The sequence below is a fragment of the Nerophis ophidion genome, linkage group LG27 (assembly GCF_033978795.1).
Source record: "Nerophis ophidion isolate RoL-2023_Sa linkage group LG27, RoL_Noph_v1.0, whole genome shotgun sequence".
NCBI lineage: Eukaryota > Metazoa > Chordata > Actinopteri > Syngnathiformes > Syngnathidae > Nerophis > Nerophis ophidion.
The window spans coordinates 25,347,267-25,374,193 of NC_084637.1; the positions used below are offsets into that span (position 1 = coordinate 25,347,267).

At 40.6% G+C, this 26,927-nt stretch overlaps 1 protein-coding gene across 3 annotated transcripts in view; it reads left to right on the forward strand.

Annotated features, from left to right (window-relative positions):
- LOC133544401 (neurobeachin-like protein 1) overlaps positions 1–26,927 on the forward strand; it is a 151,379-nt gene that overhangs the window by 23,333 nt on the left and 101,119 nt on the right. For all 3 annotated transcript variants that reach the window (XM_061889685.1, XM_061889683.1, XM_061889686.1), the window contains 8 exons: positions 10,537–10,628; positions 12,951–13,112; positions 14,449–14,530; positions 16,232–16,359; positions 16,449–16,531; positions 16,970–17,055; positions 20,116–20,527; positions 25,138–25,244. In XM_061889685.1, the coding sequence (XP_061745669.1) occupies positions 10,537–10,628; positions 12,951–13,112; positions 14,449–14,530; positions 16,232–16,359; positions 16,449–16,531; positions 16,970–17,055; positions 20,116–20,527; positions 25,138–25,244 (1,152 nt within the window). The remainder of the gene's footprint in view (positions 1–10,536; positions 10,629–12,950; positions 13,113–14,448; positions 14,531–16,231; positions 16,360–16,448; positions 16,532–16,969; positions 17,056–20,115; positions 20,528–25,137; positions 25,245–26,927) is intronic.

A 26,927-nucleotide genomic window follows, 5' to 3' on the forward strand; every position in this document is an offset into this window, starting at 1 on the left:
CCATTGTTAGCCGCCATTTGCTAGAGTTTATTTACGAGTTTGTGTGTTCTTGTCCTGCATGACCCATCCATCCATCCATCCATTTTCTACCGCTTATTCCCTTTGCGGTCGCTGGAGCCTATCTCAGCTACAATCCCATAACAATTCCAAAAAAAGAGCTGTTCCTATTTAAATGTAATCCTTTTCGTACATGTTGAAATGTGATACTATATACAGCAGGCCTATTCAACTGGCGGCCCGCTGGCCATATACGGCCCACCAAACACCCATCTAGTCTTGATGAAACCATTTAAACTAGGGTTGCTCATGTATGCAGTATTCCCGCCACACCACAGGAGGCAACAATGAGGAATGTGCCACTATGAAGCAACAATGGGGTGCGTAGGAGAAGACTACGCATTCAACATTTAAAAAAAATAAAAATAAATTGCGAAAATGTTAATTATAACCACTAGTGTACAGGTCATTGTTTCCTGTCGGACCTTTTAAGTGACGGACACAGTGTTCTAGACAAGGAGCCACAATGATGGAATTCCACACTTGTAAGCTTCATCACGGAATTTGGTCAAATCTATATAAGTAAAAATTTTGCATGAAGATATTTAGTTTGTTTTTTATGGAAATTGCTGACTTTGTGATGTCTTTTGAATTTGTGGTCATGTCTTTTTGTTTAAGAGTAACTATGGGCGATCGGAGCTTGTTTAATACATGTAGCGCTAAGTTTAACCAGTAGAGGATGATAACGCTACACCTTAGGTTTAATTGTGATGAGTCACATACATTGTGTACATACATTGTGTGTGTACATACATTCACAGTACATCAAACTAGGGCTGGGCAAAATGGCCTTTTATTAATGTCTCGATGTTTTTAAGCCATATGAAGATACACAATATTTTTCTCGATATTTTTCCTTGAATGAACACTTGATGCATATAATCACAGCAGTATGATGATTCCATGTGTCTACACTAAAACATTTTGTTCATACTGCATTAATATTTGCTCATTTTAAACTTTCATGCAGAGAGGGAAATCACAACTAAGTCAATTGACCAAAATTGTATTCATTAAACAGTTATTAAGCAGTGGCACAAACTTTCATGTCATTTCAAAACAGAAAGTGCAAGATTGTCAGACATTTTAAAACAAGCTACGAGTGCACTTTTGTGCATGATGTCACTAAGTTGACATATCAAAAAAACACTAAATTAAAGTGCACTTTTTGTACAGAACGCCACTACAATAGTTTAAAACAAATAATGTGCACTTTTGTGCATGATGTCACACAAGATATTTTAATAACTGTCAAATAAAAATTAGCTGCGTAACAGGAAATCAAATAGTGTATGTCCTTTGCTGTGTGGTAGGTTACTACAGACGTTATTACATTCTGTTGTTGACTATTTATTTCATACGATCTGGAAATGGTTGCTTCGGAATTTTGTGATTATGGCACCGAACGGAGATGTTGATATGCAGTTTTAAGCACTTTTCATTTTCTGCAACAAATTAGCAGTAGGTGCTACTTTTTTAACAACGCTTTTGCCGCATACTTGTTCGACATATTCCCGTTTTAAGCCAAACCACCGCCAGACGATGGACCCTAAGCGTTTTTTCTTAGGAATTAATTCTTCCTTCATTTCTTACCAGATTGGCACCTCCTTTCTCTCATATTACCACTCGCGCAGCTCCACTAGCAACATAGCTAATGTTACCCATGCTGCTACCTCTCATGCGAGGGCGTATGACGCAACAGTATGTGACGTATGTAAGAAGGTGCGCTTGTCTGTGAGAAGGACAGACAGGTAAGAGTGGGAAGAGCCTGTAGTGTAATGCCAGCAGCTAAAAGCAACTGCGTGAGAACGTATACTCGAATATCACGATATAGTCATTTTCTATATCACACAGAGACAAACCCGCGATATATATCGTGTATATCCATATATCGCCCAGCCCAATATAAATGTTGTTTGATTTCGATATGTGTATTTGTGTGAATGTATTAACACTAAACCTTCTATTATATTGATGTCAAATACACAATGGACACAATACTTTTGTAATGTTTATTTAATCTTTTATATGTTCAGTCTTACAGTCCGAAATGAAGGAAGAGATATAAATAAATAAAACTGAGGGATGAACAAAATTCAAAAGAAGGAACATCAATGCCCAACAAAACTTCTAGACCTTCTTTTTCTTCATACTGTTGACTAGCTGCACACGCTGGAATGAAGTAGCAAGGGCAGAATAATGAGTTTGACAGTGCAGTGTAAAAGCCGATTTGTTTACTTTGTAATTAAGTAAACTAAGTCTCAAGGGAATATAACCTGTGAAGGCACTTTCTGACAAAACATCCACATGTTGATGTCAGGCCCCGAGCCCTTGGACTCTTAAAACTGAGGCCCCTTAATTATGTAGTTGAATAGCCCTGGTATACAGCATACATTGTAATTGAATGCGTGTTTAAAATAAACCACGAGCATAACTTTCTGGACTTGTCCGAGCAGATTGGAATTTGCTGTGGTTAGGGAGGGTTGTTATTGATCGAAGAAAGTAAAGTTTAACCAGATCCAGAGTAAAACTTGTAAACATTGCAGCTGTTCGTAGGATTTGTTCATCACTTGCTCTCTTCCAGTGCAAATATTTCCCTGTCAATATTCTAACTACGTGGCCAGTGCTGGTGTTCCTCTAGTCACAGGCTTGTCCCGATGACTTCATGAGAAAAGCAGCAAGCTCGCTTCCTGCCACGGTTTGGCTCAATCCCTCTCTGGCATGCATACAGAAGCGTTCAGCCATCATGTGATGAGCTGGCAGGGAACGTATATGATACACGGTTCACCTAGTAATATTGGCTGTGCATCTTATTCCCTTTTGTCTATTGTTTAAAAAAAAAAAATGCAATAAACATGGCTTACGTTTGCTACTTCCCACTGCTTGTGAGCACAGCAGGTGGAATTTCACTTTTTACTTTGTGTTCTCTTTTTAAAATCCCTTCGTGCCTTGCAGGCCAGTCTTCCTATGGAGCTGATTTTGCCCGCCCGTCACTGCTTGGGCTTTCTTCCAGGAATTTAGGATATGTCGATCTACCGGCTGCTAACTGACCTCCACCACCCCCCTCAGAATGCAGTCTGGCTTGTTTTCTACTCCAGCAGGTGCATAACAAGTCCTGAGTCTACGATAAGAAAGACGATAAGGCGTGCTTTATTGGTAGCAGTGACATCAAATACTTTACCAATTTGCCTGTACGGTATCCTTAGACTACGCAACACTTGTATCCTGTTTCTGAGTACTTAGCTGAACGCATCAATCATTAGGGGGCTGTCTTTGACTAAGGATTTTTCTAAAGCAAATCTGATTTGTTAGATTTTATTTGGCCAAAACGTGTTTATCGTGTTTTTAAGAGCACAGATCCCCACACATAAACAAATCTCATGTGCTACTTGGTCCACCTCAAAAAGGCTAAGACGCTCAGATAGATAAACAGGTCTTGGATCAGTCTCGCCGGGGTCGGCTTGGAGAAGACAATCAAACTTGACTATCAGGACTAGAGGAAGTAAAAGTCGGATAATGGTTTCCGTAGATCAGGGGTAGGGAACCTATGGCTCGCGAGCCAGATGTTGTCATGGTTATTTGGTGATGAACCCCAAGATGCAGAGATGGAGGCAGGCATGGAATGTGAAAACATGATTTGATTAAATACTAAGACAAAAACAAAACCAAAAGGGTACAAACACAAAGCGCGCACGAGGCGGATAATCAAACAAAAGGAGCTAGCCTGGGAGCTAGAAAATAACGAACAGGAGCTTAGCGTGGAAGCTAGCGGGTAGCAAACAGGCAAACAGAAGTGGTACTTGTATAATGAAAAATAAAACGGAAGCAGGGAACAAAAAACAGTAAGCTACAAACATCAACTGAATATAGCTTACCGCTACGCTGCAAAGACACGGTACGACACGACAGGAGTGATAACACATCACAAGAGCGACTAGACGTGACATCGACAAGACAATACAATGAACCAGCCACTGACACAAGACAAAGGAGGTACAAATAGGAGCCGGCTGATTGGCAACAGGTGTGGCCAGATGCCAATCAGCCGCAGCTGAAGGGGAACACAGCACTCAGGGAACAAGACACGAAGCTGTCAAAATAAAAGCACTAGACAGGAAATACAAAACACACTGAGGAGGAACACAGCACTCAGGGAACAAGACAGGAAGCTGACAAATTAAGAGCACTTGACAGGAACTAAAAGACAGGAAATACTAAACACAGGAAACAGACAAATGCAGAGGAAAAAACTAAAACATAGACAAACTGTCAGGGGCAAGCCTGACAGATGTGGCTCTTTTGATGACTGCATCTGGCTCTTGGATAAATCTTAGCTGACATTGCTTAATATGATAAGTAATGAATGATTCCAATTGTAATTCCAGTGTTAAAAATAACGTTCAAAATATAAAATATTCTCATGCATTATTAATCCATCCATCTCTTTTCTACCGCACCCGTTCAAGAATTTGCGTTAATGGTAAGAAGTTATTTATTTATTCTTGGTTAGTGTGGGGCTTGCCCTCCTGGGGTTTGTCAGACCACCAAGGACCAACATGAGAGCCTGTTTCAGGGTTACAATATTGTTTTATTTTTCAATAAGTCTCTCAGTTGCTTTCCAGCAATTGTATTTTTCTCTTCTGTTTTCGCTCGCGCTCTGGCTCCAGCCCCAACCCCGTCTCTCCTCCTGTCTGCTGCTTATAACAGAGCGACAGGTGATTAGATAACAAGGCCCAGGTGGGCCATCTACGCACCTGTCGCTGATTTCGAGGCCGGTCCTGGCACACCCCAGTTCGCTGCAGGCCAGCATGCCACACCCCCTCCACAGTTAGCTCGAGAATAACAATGTATTACAAGGAAGAGGCGAACTATTATACTCTAGAAATGTTGGTCTTACTTAAAAATGCACACGTTTAGTTTTGTTCAGTGTAAAAAAAAAATATTATATGGCTCTTACGGAAATACATTTTAAAATATTTGGCTTTTTGGCTCCCTCAGCTAAAAAGGTTCTCGACCCCTGCTGTAGATGAATCTGTGACAGGATCGTTACCATTTCCAGAGAGGAACAGTAAGTGAGGCCTCCTGAACTGGTTGAAGTTACAAGACCTCCGTGTACCGGCGAGTCCCATCCCCCATCTTAGAACATCTTCCCAATACACGGAGGAAGGACGGAGGTTCAATGTTCGATGATCCGGCTGCAAGGGTGATAGTCGAATCAGGGCATTACTAGGGTTGTCCGTTGTGGCTCAGCCGTTGAGGCCGGCCAGAAACTTGAAGGTTCCTGTTTCGAATCCAGCTCTGGCCATCCTAGCCTTTGTCCTTGGGCAAGATATTTAACCTCCCTTGCTTACAGTTCCACCAACACTGGTGTAAATGTAGATAATGGGTTTCTCGATTCAACGTATTCAGGAAAGCCCCTCGAGATGAAGCATCTGGTTTTCAAGGTGGTCCTTAAAAATGTATAGCGCCTTGAGTCACTAGAGAAAAAGCGCTATATAAACACTTCACTTCATGACTATATTAACACTGAATCTTACTTTTGATTTCGTCTGTTCAACAATTGTATCTAACCTACACAGTTTGACAGGATAGGGCTGGGCGATATATCGAGTATATCGAGTTTGGGTTTGTCTCTGTCCGATATAGAAAATGACTATATCGTGATATTCGAGTATACGTTCTCACGCAGTTGCTTTTAGCTGCGGGCATTACACCAGAGGCTCTTCCCACTCTTTGTTGTCTCTCCTTCTCACAGACAGCACCATCTTACATACGTCACATACAGTGGGGCAAAACAGTATTTAGTCAGCCACCGATTGTGCAAGTTCTTCCACTTAAAATGATGACAGAGGTCTGTAATTTTCATCATAGGTACACTTCAACTGTGAGAGAAAGAATGTGAAAAAAAAAATCCAGGAATTCACATTGAAGGAATTTTAAAGAATGTATTTGTAAATTATGGTGTTAAATAAGTATTTGGTCAACCATTCAAAGCTCTCACTGATGGAAGGAGGTTTTGGCTCAAAATCTCACGATACATGGCCCCATTCATTCTTTCCTTAACACGGATCAATCGTCTTGTCCCCTTAGCATAAAAACAGCCCCGAAGCATGATGTTTCCACCCCCATGCTTCACAGTAGGTGTGGTGTTCTTTGGATGCAACTCAGTATTCTTCTTCCTCCAAACACGACGAGTTGAGTTTATACCAAAAAGTTCTATTTTGGTTTCATCTGACCACATGACATTCTCCCAATCCTCTGCTGTATCATCCATGTATCCATTTTGGTACAAACTCTCACAGTTGAAGTGTACCTATGATGAAAAATTACAGACCTCTGTCATCATTTTAAGTGGGAGAACTTACACAATCGGTGGCTGACTAAATACTTTTTTGCCCCAGTGTACATATACACCCTTGCAGAGCAGAGAGGTAGCAGCATGTGTAACGTTAGCTGTAGTGCGAGTGGTAACGAGAGAAAGAAGGTGTGTATCTGGTAACAAATGAAGGAAGAATTAATTCCCAAGAAAAAAAATCGTCTGGCGGTGGTTTGGCTTCAAGCGGGAATATGTCGAACAGACAACCGTAATTTGTCAAGTGTGGGGCAAAAGCGTTGCTACAAAAAGTAGCATTACTGCTAGTATGTAGCATCATTTGAAAAGTCACCTGCTAGAAAATGAAGAATGCTTACTCCGCATATTAACATCTCCATTTAGTGCCACACCAACAAAATGCCGATGCAAACATTTCCACATCAACACCGTGTGAAAAAAATAGTCAACAACATAAGTGGCAACACTAAATTGGCCCTAGTGTGTGAATGTGAGTGTGAATGTTGTCCGTCTATCTGTGTTGGTTCTGCGATGAGATAGCGACTTGTCCAGGGTGTACCCCGCCTTCCGCCCGATTGTAGCTGAGATACGCGCCAGTGCCCCCCGCGACCCCAAAAGGGAATAAGCGGTAGAAATGGATGGATGGATAAGGAGATAACCTACCTCATAGGAATTTGATTTCCTATTATGCAGCTCATTTTTATTTGACAGTTATTGAAATATCTTGTGTGACATCATGCACAAAAGTGTTCTTTATTTGTTTTAAACTATTGTAGTGACGTTCTGTACATAGAGTGCACTTTAATTTAGTGTTGTTTTGATATGTCATCTTAGTGACATCATGCACAAAAGTGCACTCATAACTTGTTTTAAAATGTCTCTGACAATCTAGCACTTGTGTTTTGAAATGACATGAATGTTTGTGCCACTGCTTAATAACTGTTTAATAAATACAGTTTTGGTCAATTGACTTAGTTGTGATTTCCCTCTCTGCATGAAAGTTTAAAATGAGCGTATATTTACTGCTGTAGGAACAAGAATGTTTTAAAGTAGACACATAGAATCATCATACTGCTGTGATTAAATGCACCAAGTGTTAATTCAATGTTAAGGCAAAATAACGGGATATATATATAGTGTATCGTGACATGGCCTAAAAATATCGAGACATTATATAAAGGCCATATCGTCTAGCCCTACAACAGGATGAAACCACAAACATTATTATCAAGGCTTAAAGGCCTACTGAAATGAGATTTTCTTATTTAAACGGGGATAGCAGGTCCATTCTGTGTCATACTTGATCTTTTCGCAATATCGCCATATTTTTGCAGAAAGGATTTAGTAGAGAACATTGACGATAAAGTTCGCAACTTTTGGTCGCTAATAAAAAAGCCTTACCCTTACCGGAAGTAGCAGACGTTGTGCGCGTGACGTCACGGGTTGTAGAGCTCCTCACATCCTCACATTGTTTATAATCATAGCCTCCAGCAGCAATAACTATTCGGACCGAGAAAGCGACAATTTCCCCATTAATTTGAGCGAGGATGAATGATCCGTGGATGAGGAAGGTTAGAGTGAAGCACGAAAAAAAGAAAAGGCGACGGCTCCAGGCGGCGGCAATGGGACCGTTTCAGATTTAATTAGACACATTTACCAGGATAATTCTGGAAGATCCCATATCTACTTATTGTTTTAATAGTGTTTTAGTGAGATTGTAAAGTCATACTTGAAAGTCGGATGGCTGAGTTGAACGCCAGTGTCTCTGAGAGAAGCCAAAGAGCCAAGCTCACAGCAGCCTTTTTGACAGCTGCAGGAGGAGGTTGCACAATCCAATGAAGTCTCCGGTAAGAGCCGACTTAATATCACAATTTTCCCATCCAAAAACTTGCTGGTTGACGTAGAGAAACATGTTCGCTTGACTGCTCTATGTTAAAGCTTCACAACAAACAAAGAAACACCGGCTGTGTTTCGGTGCTAAAGGCAGCTGCAATCCACCGCTTTCCACCAACAGGATTATTCTTTATTGTCTCCATTATTAATTGAACAAATTGCAAAAGATTCAGCAACGACTTTTAGCCCTGTGTGGTGCTGGGCTAATATGTCCGCTACAACCCGAGACATCACAAACAGGTGTCATCATTCCGAGACGTTTTCAACAAGAAACTCCGCGGGGAATTTAAAATTGTAATTTAGTAAACTAAACTAAACCGTATTTTCATGTGTTGCAATGTTAAGATTTCATCATTAATATATTAACTATCAGACTGCGTGGTTGGTAGTAGTGGGTTTCAGCAGGCCTTTAGGTCAGTCTGGTTACACAAATATATAGTAACCAAATGTACTACAAAACTACTACCAACTCAGTGGCCTAGTGGTTAGAGTGTCCGCCCTGAGATCGATAGGTTGTGAGTTCAAACCCCGGCCGAGTCATACCAAAGACTATAAAAAATGGGACCCATTGCTTGGGGGTTAAATCACCATAAATGATTCCAGTGCTGCTGCCCACTGCTCCCCTCACCTCCCAGGGGGTGATCAAGGGGATGGGTCGAATGCAGAGGACAAATTTCACCACACCTAGTGTGTGTGTGACAATCATTGGTACTTTAACTTTTAACTTTAAAAGAAGGAACTGATGAAAAATGAATTTACATACAATTAAGCGGTGCTAAAATATATGCATTGTAACTAAATAATAAATAATGATAATATATGTTTCTTAAACTATCATTAAAATTAAAGTGCAAATGTGCTTCACGGTGGCAGATGGGTTAGTGCGTCTGCCTCACAATACGAAGGTCCTGCAGTCCTGGGTTCAAATCCAGGCTCGGTATCTTTCTGTGTGGAGTTTGCATGTTCTCCCCGTGAATGCGTGGGTTCCCTCCGGGTACTCCGGCTTCCTCCCACTTCCAAAGACATGCACCTGGGGATAGGTTGATTGGCAACACTAAATTGGCCCTAGTGTGTGAATGTGAGTGTGAATGTTGTCTGTCTATCTGTGTTGGCCCTGCGATGAGGTGGCGACTTGTCCAGGGTGTACCCCGCCTTCCGCCCGATTGTAGCTGAGATAGGCGCCAGCGCCCCCCGTGACCCCAAAAGGGAATAAGCGGTAGAAAATGGATGGCTGGATGGATGGATGAAAATACAGCTTTAGTTTAGTCATATTTTTTGCGCTTAAGAAACCTCTCCATGACTTAAGCCGCGCTTGTTTGATATTATCTTTACTGTCACAAGTGGTAGAAAAGTATATTGCAATTGAGCACCGCTGCGACCAATATGTACCACAGCTAAGAAACACATTTTTCTGCAGCGCCCCTACGGATAAGAAACACTGGAATAGTCGAATATTCTAAGACAGCTCAATCCCTGATTCAATGCAATTGTCTACTCCAGTGGTTCTTAACCTTTTTTCAGTGATGTACCCCCTGTGAACATTTTTTTAATTCAAGTACCCCCTAATCAGAGCATAGCTTTTTTGGTTGAAAAGAAGAGATAAAAAGTAAAATACAGCACTATGTCATCAGTTTCTGATTTATTAAATTGTATAACGGTGCAAAATATTGCTCATTTGTAGTGGTCTTTCTTGAACTATTTGGGAAAAGAGATATAAAAATAACTAAAAACTTTTTGAAAAATAAACAAGTGATTCAATTATAAATAAAGATTTCTACACATACAAGTAATCATCAACTTAAAGTGCCCTCTTTGGGGATTGTAATAGAGATCCATCTGGATTCATGAACTTAATTCTAAACATTTCTTCACAAAAAAATAAATCTTTAACATCAATATTTATGGAACATGTCCACAAAAAAATCTAGCGGTCAACACTGAATATTGCATTGTTGCATTTCTTTTCACAGTTTATGAACTTACATTCATATTTTGTTGAAGTATTATTCAATAAATATATTTATAAAGGATTTTTGAATTGTTGCTATTTTTAAAATATTAAAAAAAAAAATCTCACATACCCCTTGGCATACCTTCAAGTACCCCCAGGGGTACGCGTACCCCCATTTGAGAACCACTGGTCTACTCTGTACAAAATAACCAATGGAAAATGTTTTCAGACACAACCTTTTATCAGTATTAATATTAAAAAAAATGTTTTTCATCATCATTTGACATCTCTTTTCTCTTCTCAGAGGGACCCAGACTACTTGAAGCTATGGTTGGAGAGTTTCATCAGCTCCTATGACCGATGCCTAGATGTGGACTTTGAAAAGCTGCCATCAAGGTAACAAGTGACTCTTTTTATTTTTCTTATTATTGTTTCACCTTTGTTGTCTATTCTGCTAAGTATATGACAGAATTTGTTTTTTAATGTATACCTTTTCCACTATTCTATTTATTTTGTGAGTTGGACATGTAAACAAATCAAAAGTTTGTTACCACCAGATAGCTAGATTTAAAGGGGTGTCAATACCAGTGGTTCTCAAACTTTTTCCGCCAAGTACAACCTCAGAAATCACTTGGAGAGCAAGTATTACCATAATGACCGACATTAAAATACAGTAGCGTAATGGGCCTAAGTATTCATAAAAACAAGGCAAAGGTTTTATTTAACAAGTATATGTAATACTTTTGGGATGATGGTTGTGCATTAAACAAAATGCGCAAACATCGTCAACAGCGATGCTCCATATACAGTACGTCTTTGCAGACTTTTTGGCGTACCACCGTTTGAGAATCACTGGTATATACTGAACTTTTTGAAGCTGCAAAGAAACAAAAGGTTAAGGTACGTTTTTGTTAAAGTTGCTCTATGGAAGTATTATTGTAGCAAAATTTTTTGCAAATGTGTATCTCAATCTGTGCGTGTGTAATCCAATTCAGGTGCGTGTGTACTAATATGTGTGTCTGTATATAATACCGTGTGTGTGTCATCCGATCCGCTTGTGTATTTAAGTTGTCTGCTCATACTATGATTTGTCTGTAGGTAAGACATATCTGTGCGTATTTCGATCGGAGTGTGTGTAAACAATAGGGGTGTAACGGTACACAAAAATTTTGGTTCGGTACATACCTCGGTTTAGAGGTCACGGTTCGGTTCATTTTCGGTACAGGAAGAAAACAACAAAATATAATTTTTTGGGGTTATTTATTTACCAAATTTGTAAACAATGGCTTTATCCTTTTAACATTGGGAATACTATAATAATTCTGCCCACGTTAATCCACATTAAACTGCCTCAAGTTGTTGCTTTGATTAAATAAAATGAGAAAAACCTTTCTTGTACATATAATAAGTGCAATATTAAACAGTTTCAAGTCACCTCATCATGCTTAATTAATTACAGCATTTGGGAAGGCTGTAGTTGATTTTTATTACGTAAATGTTAGATTTTTATCAACATGTGATAGCAGGGACCATGCCATTCAATGATTAATGTACCGTAACTATAGCTGAAAAAATAGTACAATAGCAATAGGAGAGACTATTCATCCTTGAACACCATTGAGTTCATGTAGGCTTTATGATGCAGTTACATTATTATATACACTATCAGAGACAGAAACTCTTCATTTAACATCTTGTCCTTTTTTGCTGCTTCAGCACAGCTCAATCAACACTGTCTGTAACACACCCGCCCCCCCTCCACACACACACACACACCGCAAAATGAGCTAACGTTACGCTAATTAACCTTCACCTCAAGCCAGGACTGCGAGCGAGCTGAGCTGTACTTTGTTTCTAGAACGTCAACGGGCTCATAGTAATGATACTAGTAGTTGATTGGAAAGTGTTTAGTATAATTTGGGGAGAGTACGCTGCCTTGTGCTCGCTCACCTGCTAAACGCCTATCTGCTCGACGCTGAAGCACTGACTACATGCGCTCTGAATACGCACTGCTGATTGGCTGTTACTGCTCTGAATATGCACTACTGATTGGCTGTTACTGCTCTGAATATGCACTACTGATTGGCTGTTACCGCTATGGTTGTAACCAATCAGATAGTTGTGTGGGTGGGACAATGTTGGGTGATGTGTAGAAGACAGAGGCAGAAAGCAGAGCAGCGTGTTAAGACTTTAGCCTAGGCGGCTACTTCATATGTTAGTGTGAAAACTCGTTCGGTACACCTCCGCACCGAACCCCCCGTACCAAAACGGTTGAATACAAATACACGTACCGTTACACCCCTAGTAAACAAACCAAAAAAATGTGTATACTTATTTAGATGTGTGTAGAGCAGAAACCTCGATTGGCTGTCTTTTTACACTCGACTTTCGCCACACTCAAACGTGTAAAAGGAATTGTCTGGCACTCCCCCTGCCTATCCTTCTTCTCACCAGTAGTTGGCGCCTTGCAGCCACTCCCCCTCCAGTTGGCGTTGATGCCACAAACAATGGACTTTTCATCACTTGCTGTAAATAAAAGTTCATGTTTAAACAGTAACTTAGTGTTCTGGAGTATTTTTGTATTCAAATAAGTGATCATGTAATGACACAGAGGCCGAAATGATCGTGTTTCATCCGCCGTGAGGCTTTAGGATAGACCGGTGCAATGTTACTATCTGATCCTCTTCCTTTTGCGGAATATGTGGATTATAATTGCAGGCCAGAGGAGCCTCCACCAGTATTGAGCCTCCTCCCAGACAACATCCTGCAGGTTTTGCGCCACCAGCTGCTGCAGTGCGTCCAAAAAGCCTCTGACGGCTTGGAGCCCGAGCAGCAAAACCTGGCCCTGCTGCTGCTCAAGTTCCTCATCATTGTGTGCAGGTCAGGACAACAAACATATCGATTACACCAGACCTGGGCAAAATACGGCCACATGCGCCCCGTTAAGATTTTCAATCCGGCCTGCCGGACGTTTTACATAATTTTTTTAGACCTTTAACATCAAAACTGTTAGCGCCATTATAATGTGCTGTGCTGTTTTTAAATGACTTGGACTATACAAAGTATTTCAATGGTTGAAATCTGTGCTTTTGGGTGTTTTCCTCGAAGTCCTATGTACTTTGACATCAGATACCTGTGGGTAGCACTGTTTAATTGTTCTGTCCCTGTCAATAAATACATAAATAAAAACTATACGAGTTACTACGGTAATTTACGTCACATCAGCTCAGACAAGGAACAAACCAAAGTGGGTGGGGTTTGTTTTCAGAGCAGCCATCCCGAAACGCATGTGTCAGGAACAGATGCGGAAGCACATTATTCGTGATAATATATCATATTGTAGGTGTTCATTACCCTTCGCATTCATATTTTGCTGTTTGTTACATTTGTGTTGTATTTTGCTTGAATGTAAGAGAGACAAATATCGAGGAGCTGGTCTGCGAAGTAAAAGAGAAGCGATGTTCATATGTTGTTAATATTCAGTGTTTTATTGTTCATAAAAACCTACTCAATGGCCTAGTGGTTAGAGTGTCCGCCCTGAGATCGGTAGGTCGTGAGTTCAAATCCCAGCAGAGTCATACCAATGACTATAAAAATGGGACCCATTACCTCCCTGCTTGGCACTCAGCATTAAGGGTTGGAATTGGTGGTTATATCACCATAAATGATTCCCGGGCGCGGCACCGCTGCTGCCCACTGTTCCCCTCACCTCCCAGGGGGTGATCAAGGGTGATGGGTCAAATGCAGAGAATAATTTCGCCACATCTAGTATGTGTGTGACAATCTTTGGTACTTTAACTTTAACTTTAGTTAATATTGTAAATCCCACTTTCTTTATTTTCATGTACATTTTGGGTATCCCATTCAGTAAAAAACTGTAACATTCCATTCCGTTTTTTTAATGTGTGTTTCATAACGTTTTCAGAACGCTATCGTACATTGTGACTTTTGGTATTCGTGTTCCTAAAAAAAAAGGGACCCAAAGACACATACTGTGCAGCAGATTTTTACAGCTAAATGTGTATATATTGTTTATACACACATACACATTGGCCCCCAGACACATTTTTTTCTCTCTGTGGCCCCCGAGTCAAAATATTTGCCCAGCTCTTGATTACACAGTGGTTACATAATTTTGAAGGGCCCTGATGTCCTACGAAGTCTTTGTTTTCTATGCAGTGATGCTTTTGTGCACGTTTCCCATTCTGTCTAAAAGGAACCTTTCCAATGTGGAGGAGATCGGCACCTGCTCCTACATCAACCACATCATTGCCATGACGACACTTTATATACAGCAGGTCTGACTCCCTCTGAGTTTTGTATCAGTTCGTGTAGCTGTACCAGATGTACAAACCCCGTTTCCAAATGAGTTGAGAAATTGTGTTAGATGTAAATATAAACGGAACAAAATGATTTGCAAATCCTTTTCAACCCATATTCAATTGAAAGCAGTACAAAGACAAGATATTTGATGTTCAAACTCATAAACTTTTTTTTTTTTTTGCAAATAATTATTAACTTAGAATTTCATGGCTGCAACACGTGCCAAAGTAGTTGGGAAAGGGTATGTTCACCACTGTGTTACATCACCTTTTCTTTTAACAACACTCAATAAACGTTTGGAAACTGAGGAAACTAATTGTTGAAGCTTTGAAAGTGGAATTATCCCTTCTTGTTTTATGTAGAGCTTCAGTCGTTCAACAGTCCGGGGTTTCTGCTGTCGTATTTTACGCTTCATAATGCGCCACGCATTTTCGATGGGAGACAGGTCTGGACTGCAGGCGGGCCACGACAGTACCTGCACTCTTTTTTTACGAAGCCACGCTGTTGTAACACGTGCTGAATGTGGCTTGGCATCGTCTTGCTGAAATAAGCAGGGGCGTCCATGAAAAAGACGGCGCTTAGATGGCAGCATATGTTGTTCCAAAACCCGTATGTACCTTTCAGCATTAATGGTGCCTTCACAAATGTGTAAGCTACCCATGCCCTGGGCACTAATGCACCCCCATACCATCACAGAAGCTGGCTTTTGAGCTTTGCATCGATAACAGTCTGGATGGTTCGCTTCCCCTTTGGTCCTGATGACACAATGTCGAATATTTCCCCCAAAAATTTGAAATGTGGACTCGTCAGACCACAGAACACTTTTCCACTTTGCATCAGTCCATCATAGATGATCTCGGGCCCAGAGAAGCCGGAGGCGTTTCTGGATGTTGTTGATAAATGGCTTTTGCTTTGCATAGTAGAGCTTTAACTTGAACTTACAGATGTGGCGACGAACTGTATTTAGTGACAGTAGTTTTCTGAAGTGTTCCTGAGCCCATGTGGTGATATCCTTTAGAGATTTATGTCGGTCTTTGATACAGTGCCGTCTGATGGATCGAAGGTCACGTTCATTCAATGTTGGTTTCTGGCCATGCCGCTTACGTGGAGGAATTTCTCCAGATTCTCTGAACCTTTTGACGATATTATGGACCGTAGATGTTGAAATCCCTAAGTTTCTTGCAATTGCACTTTGAGAGACGTTGTTCTTAAACTGTTTGACTATTTGCTCACGCAGTTGTGGACAAAGGGGTGTACCTCGCCCCATCCTTTCTTGTGAAAGACTGAGCATTTTTTTGGGAAGCTGTTTTTATACCCAATCATGGCACCCACCTGTTCCCAAAAAACCTGCACACCTGTTCCAAATAAGTGTTTGATGAGCATTCCTCAACTTTATCAGTATTTATTGCCACCGTTCCCAACTTCTTTGTCACGTGTTGCTGGCATCAAATTCTAAAGTTAATGATTATTTGCATAAAAAAAAAAAGTTTATCAGTTTGAACATCAAATATGTTGTCTTTGTAGCGTATTCAACTGAATATGGGTTGAAAAGGATTTGCAAATCATTGTATTCCGTTTATATTTACATCTAACACAATTTCCCAACTCATATGGAAACGAGGTTTGTAAGTACGTTGTGAAATAATTATGAAATGGATCTTTGTGTGCTCTTTTAGCTGAAGAGTAAGACCAAAGAGAAGGAGTTGGTGGACCAGAGCCAGGCGGAGGAGTTTGTCCGTCATGCATTGGCGTTCTGCGAGAGCCTCTACGACCCTTATTGCAACTGGAGGCTCCGACTCTGCGGGTAATACCATCCACCACGTGTCGTCTCCACGCACTGGGATATCTGGGCCATTGTTTTCATTCTCGTGACCTACCGGCGTTCTTCTCCAGGGAACAGCTGGGCACTGTGGAGAGGAGCAGGCAGAAGTACAAAGCAGCTCCGCTCACTGTGGAATTTGTCCCCTTCTTTTACCGTAAGCTTTCCTGTCATCCCGTTCACGTCTCTACTCCCGCAAAAGTGAACTGTATCAAAATGCATGCTGACATTGTTGTTAGAACTTAGCTGATTGCACTATGTTGTCCTCGTTGTGTTTGCCAGCCAGCCATTCCCATGAGATCATCGTAAACAGCCTCTAACCAGGGCCGCAGTTTATAACACATACTCTCGTCTTGTTTTGCCCGTAGCACTTTGATGCCAAACATAATGGCACCTGGCAACAAGTATGCAACCGTGCCTTTTTAGCAATACTTCCCAAATTTGCTGTAACAATCTTCATGGATATTGCTAAGCTAAACAAAAAATGTTGACGAATGAGTTAATGGATGATCAGGGACGACCTTGACTTGTTTTGTGCTGAAAGTGTGCAATTTAGAGAGCACTACTAACCTGTCTGTATGTGCCCTCGTTTTAGAGTGTTTTCAAGAGAGCGAGCATCTGAAGGAAAGCCTAAAATGCTGTCTGCTGCACCTTTTTGGGGCCATAGTAGCTGGTGACCAGGTAAGGCACCTGAGCAGGTATTTCATCTAAAACCGTTAAGGGTTTTTTGTGTTATTAAATTTATGACCAAGAACCCAATTTGCTCAGCAGCATTGTCAAACGAATGTTGAACCAGATATCCAAAATCCACACAAATTGAAAGGATGCAAACAGCAATGTATTTGTGGCGGGTAGAGGTGGCGTTAATATGACATCTGTGTAATTTGCATAATTGGCAATACATTTTTTTTTCAAAAAGGCACAAAAAAATTCTTACATGTATTTAAAGACAAATTTGTGTCATTAGTCATACTGTTAGGCTCTTTCCTAAATGTGTTGCTGTTCATTTTATTTCTGATTCACACCTATGTTTTATAGACATATATTATTCTGTCCTCCCTGCATGTTGGAATTTAGTTTGGCAGATAGCTAAATAGTATTTTAAATTACAGATGTAGCTACTGTAAAACTAATCACAAAAGACTTCAAAGATTCTTTATTCTCAATTAATGTTAAAGTACCAATTATTGTCACACACACACTAGGTGTGGTGAAATTTGTCCTCTGCATTTGACCCATCCCCTTGTTCACCCACTTGGAGGTGAGGGGAGCAGTGGGCAGCAGCGGTGCCGCGCCCGGGAATCATTTATGGTGATTTAACCCCCAATTCCAACCCTTGATGCTGAGTGCCAAGCAGGGAGGCAATGGGTCCCATTTTTTTATAGTCTTTGGTATGACTCGGCCGGGAGTTGAACTCACAACCCACCGATCTCAGGGCGGACACTCTAAACACTAGGCCACTGAGTAGGTTGCATTGGCGATTTACTACAACTCTTACAATTGTATGAAATCGCCAATGCAGCTTGGTATAAACTGAAAAAAGCAATGCAACCTCAAAGAATAAAGGCTCGCTAATATGCTAACTAACATACAATAGACAACCCCATTGACCGGCTCACAAAACTTTAGCATCGCAATCTTTTCATACTTGTACAGAAGTTTAACAAATTACATTTTAGGAGAACAACATTGAGAAAAATCAGCAAATGCATTGATTCTTCTATTGTCACCCAACTCTGTGGCCACAAAGATTGACTGCTCACTTTGTACTACGGAGCGAGTCTGCTGCTCGGTACAAAGTCAATGTTTTGTGGAACATGATTGCCAGGTGATAGCAGCACATATATCCGCTGAAAGGTAAAGTGTTACGGTCTTGTATCACAAAAAAATAAATGTGCTTGCAGTGGGCCGTCACAAGTAAATTAATGTAGTTTGAAGTTTAGGTTTATTTCAAACATGTATAAAGTTGTAATATGGTACCTCACATATTTTTGTTTTGTCCAAAAAAGAGTAGGAAGAAACAAAGCCTATTTAAAACTACCCCCGTATGTTCACTTCCTGTTCTCAATTTGTACACAGTTTACATCCTATCACTCTAAAATGTATGATTCAATTAATGAAATGAATGATGCATCATTTTCAATATGTTCAAGACATTTATCATAATTATTTTTCTTTGTACTTGTAGTTGGGACAGTTTCTCAAACTGGATCATATTAGTAGATTGTTTGACTTCTTTGCTTAATCCATTCCATGATTTCCATCCATCCATCCATCCATTTTCTGCCGCTTATTCCCTGATTTAATTCCACATATTGATATGCTAAAGGTTTTAAGTGTTGTACATGCATACAAATTAGGGCTGGGCGATATATCGATATACTCAATATATCGCGGGTTGTCTCTGTGCGATATAGAAAATTACGATATCGTGATATTCGAGTATACCTTCTCCCGCAGTTGCTTTTAGCTGCTGGCATTACACTGCATGCGTTTCCCACTCTTGTTTCTCCTTCTCACAGAGACTTAAAACAGGCGCACTTTTTTACACACGTCACATACTGTCACGTGTGCAACGTCACACACTACCGCGGAGCAGACAGGTAGAGACATGGTAACGTTAGCTGTGAAGCTAATAGTGCGGTGCAAGTGGTAATACGAGAGAAAGAAGGCGCGAATCTGGTAACAAATGAAGGAATAATTAATTCCCAAGAAAAACAGCACTGGGTCCATTGCCTGGTGGTGGTTTGGCTTCAAGTGGGAAGATGTTAAACAATTATGCGGCAAAAGCGTTGCTACAAAAAGTAGCACCACTGCTAATTTGTAGCATCATTTGAAATTTCACCCACTAGAGAATGAAGAGTGCTTGAAACTCCCCATGTCAACATCTCCGTTCGGTGCCACACCCACACAATGCCAAATCAACTATTTACAGATCAACACTGTATGAAAAACAGAAGGAGATAACGTCCGCAGGAACCTACCACGTAGCGAATGGGATTTCCTATTATGCAGCTCATTTTTATTTGACGGTAATTGAAATATCTTGCGTGACATCATGCACAAAAGTGCACTTTATTTGTTTTAAACTATTGCAGTGGCGTTCTGTACAAAAAGTGCACTTTAATTTAGTGTTGTTTTGATATGTCATCTTAGTGACATCATGCACAAAAGTGCACTCATAGCTTGTTTTAAAATGTCTCTGACAATCTTGCACTTTCTGTTTTGGAAATGACATGAATGGTTGTGCCACTGCTTAATAACTGTTTAATAAATACACTTTTGGTAAATTGACTTAGTTGTGGTTTCCCTCTTTGCATAAAAGTTTAAAATAACTATATATTAATGAATATGAACAAGAATGTTTTAATGTAGACACATAGAATCATCATATTGCTGTGATTATATGCATCAAGTGTTCATTCAAGGCTAAGGCAAAATATCGAGATATATATCGTGTATTGTGACATAGCCTAAAAATATTGAGATATTAATAAAAGGCCATATCGCCCAGCCCTAATACAAATGTTTTAAATTTTATTTTTCTCCAGGGTTATATTTCCCCTCTTTTGTTGAGAAGAATTTTTTTACATTCTTGAGGTTGCTCTCTGCATAATTTTAGCTGTTTGCAAATGTACCAAATCATTGAATTTCAATATTTTTTCATTTGATAATGTCGGCCAAACACTGGACAGAGGAAACATAATTGTATCATTTTCCCTTCATTTGTCCCTCTGGTAGAAGAACGCTCTACTTGCCATCTCTCCAGCCACCATGGAGGTTTTGGTGCGTGTGCTGGTGGACTGCTCCATGGGCGGCTGCTCCTCCGATCAGGGCGAAGACTGGGACAGTGAGGCCCCTGATCGGAAGGCCTGTCTCACTTTGGGTTGTTTGCGGGTGGTGGTGCAGTGCCTCCTGGCCGCTAGTTCTGACCAGCGGCAAGTTGAAATAGCCTCTGTGCTAGAAAACTACTTCAAGCTGCTCAACTCAGACCCGGCAGCTGTGGTTGCCGCCCGACAACAGCAACAGCAGCAGCAGCAACAGCAGCAACAGCAACAGCAGCAGCAGCAGCAGCAGCAAGCCAAAGTGCGAGTGCCAACACTGGGTCGACACTGGGAGAGCCGCTTTGTGGCTCTGCAAGTGCACATGCTAGGTATTGCATAAATTTAATTTTATGTTGAAAGTAAGGATGCACAATAATGTTTTCAATAAGCATTTTGATTCTTCACTGCTTCTTTCACCTTATAACTTATTCATATCTATCAATTTTTAATGTTGACTTAAAACTGGGGTATCGTATTTTCTGGACCATAGGACGCACTGCCGATGAGCTTGTCTATTCAGGTCTTTTTTCATACAAAAGGCGCACCCGATTATAAGGCGCAATAAAGGGGTAATATTATGATTTTTTTTCTAAATGTAAAAGACTTCCTTTTGGTCTACATAACATCTAATGGTGGTTCCTTGTTCAAAATGTTGCATAAATGATGTTTTACAGATCATCTTCATGCTTTATGACAGTCGCTATAGGATGCGCCGTTTTGTGGCCGGTCTTATTTACGTGGTTCATCTTCGATGGTGTCTTCTCCCCGTCATCTTGTTGTAGCCGTGTAGCGTGCAAGGACGGGAGTGGAAGAAGTGTCAAAAGATGGAGCTAACTGTTTTAATGACATTCAGATTTAATTTCAATCAACAACGGAGCAGCATCTCCTCATCCGTGGCTCACTAGTGCAGCAACGCCGGAAATGTGTCCCGTGAAAAACCGTCTGACCGGAACTCTCTAATAACTAAAGTTCCTTGGGTTACACTAGTAGTTTTAGTCCTCCCATAACAAGAAAGAAGTTAGAACTTTACGCTACTTTATATTGGAAAGGGCAACAGCAGAAGATGAATGTCCCATAACAAGAAGATAGAGAAAAATAACAAGTATTTTTCTAAGACATTGGTCTTGAAGTTTTTTAGACATATAGCATCTTTCTTTTCTTCCTCCGCTTTCCTCTTTTTAGAACTTTTTAGCAGTACATGCTGCAACAGCAGGCGCGGGTATTGCGGTCTTTCCAGGTGGGCGTTTGGCAGCCTGGCTTTACTGCAAACAAGTTCACACGGTGCACGCGCTTCACTATACATCGCGTCAGCCAATGAGGAGGCTCCTTCTTGGGCTCTGCTCACCCCTCCTTCTTCTAGATCAGGGGCCTCAGGCCCAGGGGCCATTTGCGGCCCGCAAGAAGTTATTTTGCGGCCCCCACCATAATATGAAACTTAAATGTTATTGCGGCCCGCAAGTTTTGTATGAATGGCGCTTGACAGCGTTGTGTCATTTGGGTCCAAAATGGCTCTTTCAACGTTTTGGGTTGCCTACCCCTGCATTAGTGGAAAAGCAGCAAATGAGTGAAAGCGACCGAGACGAGGGTTTTGTTACGTGCCTGGCTGCAGTCACACAGCGACACCTGTCCGTCAGTAATAATAGTCCCCGATAACGTGGACCAATTCAAACCGCATTTGTTTTTTTTATTGTTTAATTAGCATTGCCTTACACGATGAACACTACAAATATTTCTATATGACGCCAGATATATGCATTGCCTTACACGATGAACACTGCATATTAGAGCTGCGCGGTTTGTGGTCTCAAACCGCGGGTCGGGCGGGTGACATGGCGAAAAAATAGATTATAATTAGATTCGGGCGGGTGGCGGTTGAACCATCCGGAAATATTTGATATGCATGGTTCTGTGATCGGTATCCTTTGCCATTCAAAGTGCCATTTAAGACTCGTGTCATAAAGCGAAGAAGACAATAAGAGACGCTATTATTCTCCTGAATGACTGCCGGTAGTCACCCAGATAATAAGTATTAGAGCGTGCTATGAAGCCATTGGCTTTGTTGCCTACTACAACATGTACGACCTGCTTGTCAGTCCAGCATCATGTTGTGTGTGGCTTCCGCAGCAACACACACACAACTGCAAGGCATACTGGTTGACACAGAGTACACTAATGGTTGTGATATAAACAATTTTAACACTCTTAGTAATATGCGCCACGCTGTGAAGCCACACCAATTAAGAACGACAAACACATTTCGGGAGAACATCCTCACAGTAACACAACATAAACGCAACACAACAAATACCCATAATCCTTTGTATTCATGACACAGCCAGACTATTTTATACACCCCGCTAGCAGCAAACCCCGCGGATGCGGATGATATAATTGGCTATCCGCGCATCTCTACTACATATATTTCTATATGACGCCGGATAACACTCCGGGAGCCATCACTTTTTTGCGCTCCCTATCCCGGTACTTTTCCGGCTATTATCCGCCGACCGCCGTGTTGCTGTAGGGAGGAAAATCTAAACGACACACATTGCGGAAATAACATTATTCTCCGTGCGTGGGCTAAATACATATATATTCCACAACCCCAAACATGTGTTTTTCAAACCCTGCAGTGAAGAGAAAGGTTAGTGGTGAGCAAAGACAATTCCAGGAAAAGTGGGAGATGCAATATTTCTTTGTTGAGACAGGGGCACCCCGACGTGTCTTATTTGCACAGAGAAAGTTGCGGTGCACAAGGAATACAATTTGAAACGTCATTATACAACTGGACATGCTGCGGAGTATGCAACATTTTTTTTAAGAAGTCTTTTTTTTGCGGCCCAGCCTCACCCAGACTCTGCATCCAGTGTGAGACCCCTGTTCTAGATCCTGTGGTCTGATCTGGAGGGGTTGACTACCACGAAGATATATTATTTTGTTTTCCGCGGTTTTATTTACTAAAATACTTAATTATAAGGCAGAGACAGCAGAAAGACGTGCACTTTTTTTCAGAAATTATTACTGCTACGATATAATGTATGATGCTAATATAATTTTTTTTTTTTTAGCTAAAGAATATAACTTAAATACCCCAAACTTTAACTGTAGTTTGTGTGCACCTGGATGTAAGAAATACTTTTTAAAAAGGTGGATTTGACAATCTGTACTAAAGTCCTTTCCTTTGGACTTTAAACTCCTTCCATCAATCCACATAGTATATTGAAGCTTCGAGACATTCGAAAGTTTTCTTTCCAATCTCCATCCGTAGATTCTTTCAAAACAACTTTCTCCCACCGGTCTTTGCGTTGCACCCGCATCCAGCAACTCCAAAAGGACCTTCTTGGTAGTAGTGTCATGTTCATGGCGCAATCTCTGCTGTCTGCTATTTAACATCAGCATAGCCATTGGGGCGTAATATTTGTAATTGTAACCTGTGCCAATGACAGCAGAGATCAAGTACAACAAGGTTTGGGCTGGGTTTCTGCATTTGTGAGAATGTTTTGATGCGATGTCATAGATCAACCGGAAAAGCTGTCCATTTCTCTGCCCCCACCCCCACAGTGTACGGGAGGCACACAGCGTATGACCAATTGTCGCATTAGAGCGAGTGCATGGGCTCTGGGACTTCACATGTCTGTGTGAAAATACAAGAAAAAAAAACATTTAGGAAATCTGACATATTTAGTGCATGGAAATGTAGTCAGTGAAGAAGTCCCACAGGATGAGCTCAGGGAAAGTATTTGACAGGTTTACAGCAAGGCGTATAAAGTGGGGCAAAAAGTATTTAGTCAGCCACCGATTGTGCAAGTTCTCCCACTTAAAATGATGACAGAGGTCTGTAATTTTCATCATAGGTACACTTCAACTGTGAGAGACAGAATGTGAAAAAAGAAATCCCGGAATTCACATTGTAGGAATTTTAAAGAATGTATTTGAAAAATATGGTGGAAAATAAGTATTTGGTCAACCATTCGAAGCTCTCACTGATGGAAGGAGGTTTTGGCTCAAAATCTCCCGATACATGGCGCCATTCGTTCCTTCCTTAACACGGATCAATCGTCCTGTCCCCTTAGCAGAAAAACAGCCCCAAAGCATGATGTTTCCACCCCCATGCCTCACAGTAGGTATGGTGTTCTTGGGATGCAACTCAGTATTCTTCTTACTCCAAACAAGACGAGTTGAGTTTATACCAAAAAGTTCTATTTTGGTTTCATCTGACCACATGACATTCTCCCAATCCTCTGCTGTATCATCCATGTATCCATTTTGGTATAAACTCAACTCTTTGTGTTTGGAGGAAGAAGAATACTGAGTTGCATACCAAGAACACCACACCTACTGTGAAGCAAGGGGGTGGAAACATCATGCTTTGGGGCTGTTTTTCTGCTAAGGGGACAGGACGATTGATCCGTGTTAAGGAAAGAATGAATGGGGCCATGTATCGTGAGATTTTGAGCCTAAACCTCCTTCCATCAGTGAGAGCTTTGAATGGTTAACCAAATACTTATTTTCCACCATAATTTACAAATAAATTCTTTAAAATTCCTACAATGTGAATTCCTGGATTTTTTTTTCACATTCTGTCTCACAGTTGAAGTGTACCTATGATCATAATTACAGACGTCTGTCATCATTTTAAGTGGGAGAACTTGCACAATCGGTGGCTGACTAATTACTTTTTTGCCCCACTGTAGGAGACGAGAAAGGGAGCCCTTGATTTGTTACAGTTAATCAAGCCTGATCGCAGCGTTTATGAGATATTTCATTAATGTTATTGAATTTATCGGTCATTATGTCGCATATTGCATATCAATTATCTAATTAAAATATGTTTTTAGTTTTGTTAAATCGTCATGCTTTCACAACCTAATCGTGTTTTCTTTTACTCTTTTCTTGTGCCTGGGTTTTGTTTTCCTTTTCCACCTTTCACTGTCTACAGACACAATAAGGGACATGTTCCTGTGTTCAGACAGACCAGTTCTACAAGCCATCTTTCTCAACAGCAATTGCTTTGAGCATCTGACACGGCTGCTGCAAAACAGCAAGGTAATCACACTTGACTCCCTTGCAGGTTATTGCCAGAAACCTGATGGCTCATTAAAAAAAAACTGTTCCTGATCCACTCGGATATAGCTATCGAAACTCTTATTTAGATTTTAAAAGGGAACTGCACCTTTTTTGGAATTGTGCCTGTGATTCACAATCCCTATGTAAGACAAAAACAATTATGCTTTTATTTTTTTAACCTTAAGTCTAAAAATGCGGTAACTACATGGCTACTAACAATACAGCTAATTGGAGTAAACTATTGCGCCCATAAAACCCTCAAAAAAACATCTAAAAACCACCACCAATACTCCATTTACATGTCGTGACCTGGATATTGACCAAGTATTAGTGATATTGTTATTATAGGCGCTAACACATTTTTAGCGACGCCATGATCACGGAGAGCTAACCAGCTTATGCTGCTATATTAACATATTGAGCTGCTGCATCTCCTCTGAGTTGGTGAAAGTTAATTCTAGATTATAAATAATTCCTGGATAGTAGGATGTGGTCATAAACCGAGAAGTTGATCAACTTTGACATTTAATTTGGACTTTTTTTTTTTTTACCCTGGTGTGTGTGTGGGTTATAATTAACTCTTCATCTAAACGAGAAAATATGGGAGAGCAGTTTGTATTTCTTGTTTAGCACTTAGCAATACTGCAAAATGATGCTTACTGTTTTGTACGTCAAAGTGCTTTAAGTTCCTTAAAAAAAAGATAGAAAAGCGCTATACAAGAATAACCCATTTTCCCTTTTTTTTTCTAAAACTGAATCTGTTTGGCTCACAGCTTCTAAAACTTGTAGCTCATTGTCCTTATATTCACGATCCAAAATACTGTATAAGGTTTTGGATCATAATTTATCCCAAAGAAGTCTGCCATAATTATAATACTTAAAATGAGCAAAATATGTCAAAAATACATGTAATTATGAATGTGCCTTCAAAGGCCTACGGAAACCCACTACTACGGACCACGCAGTCTGATAGTTTATACATCAATGATGAAATTTTAACATTACAACACATGCCAATACGGCCAGTTTAGTTTACTAAATTACAATTTTAAATTTCCGCAGAGTTTTTTGTTGAAAATGTCGCGGAATGATGACGCGTGTTCGTGACGTCTCGGGTTTTAGCAGACATATTAACCCAGCACCACTTACGGCTAAAATTTGTCACTATTCATCGCATAATTACACATTAATTTGGACATCTGTGTTGCTGAATCTTTTGCAATTTGTTCAATTAATAATGCAGACTACAAAGAAGAATGCTGTTGGTGGAAAGCGGTAGATTGCAGCTGCCTTTAGCACCGAAACACAGCCGGTGTTTCTTTGTTGTTGTGAAGCTTTAACACAGAGCGGTCAAGCGAACATGTTTCTCTACGTTTAACCAGAAAGTTTTTGGATGATAAAATTGTGATTTTAAGTCTGCTTTTACCGGAGACTTGAGTGGATTATGCGACCTCCTCCTGTAACTGTCAAAAAGGCAGCTGTGATCTTGGCTCCTCCATTGGCTTCTCTCAGAGACACTGGCGTTCACCGCATCCCTCTTGACTTTCAGGTATGACTTTATAATCTCACTAAAACACTATAAACACAATAAGCAGATAAGGGATTTTCCAGAATTATCCTACTAAATGTGTCTAATAACATCTGAATCGCTCACACTGCCGT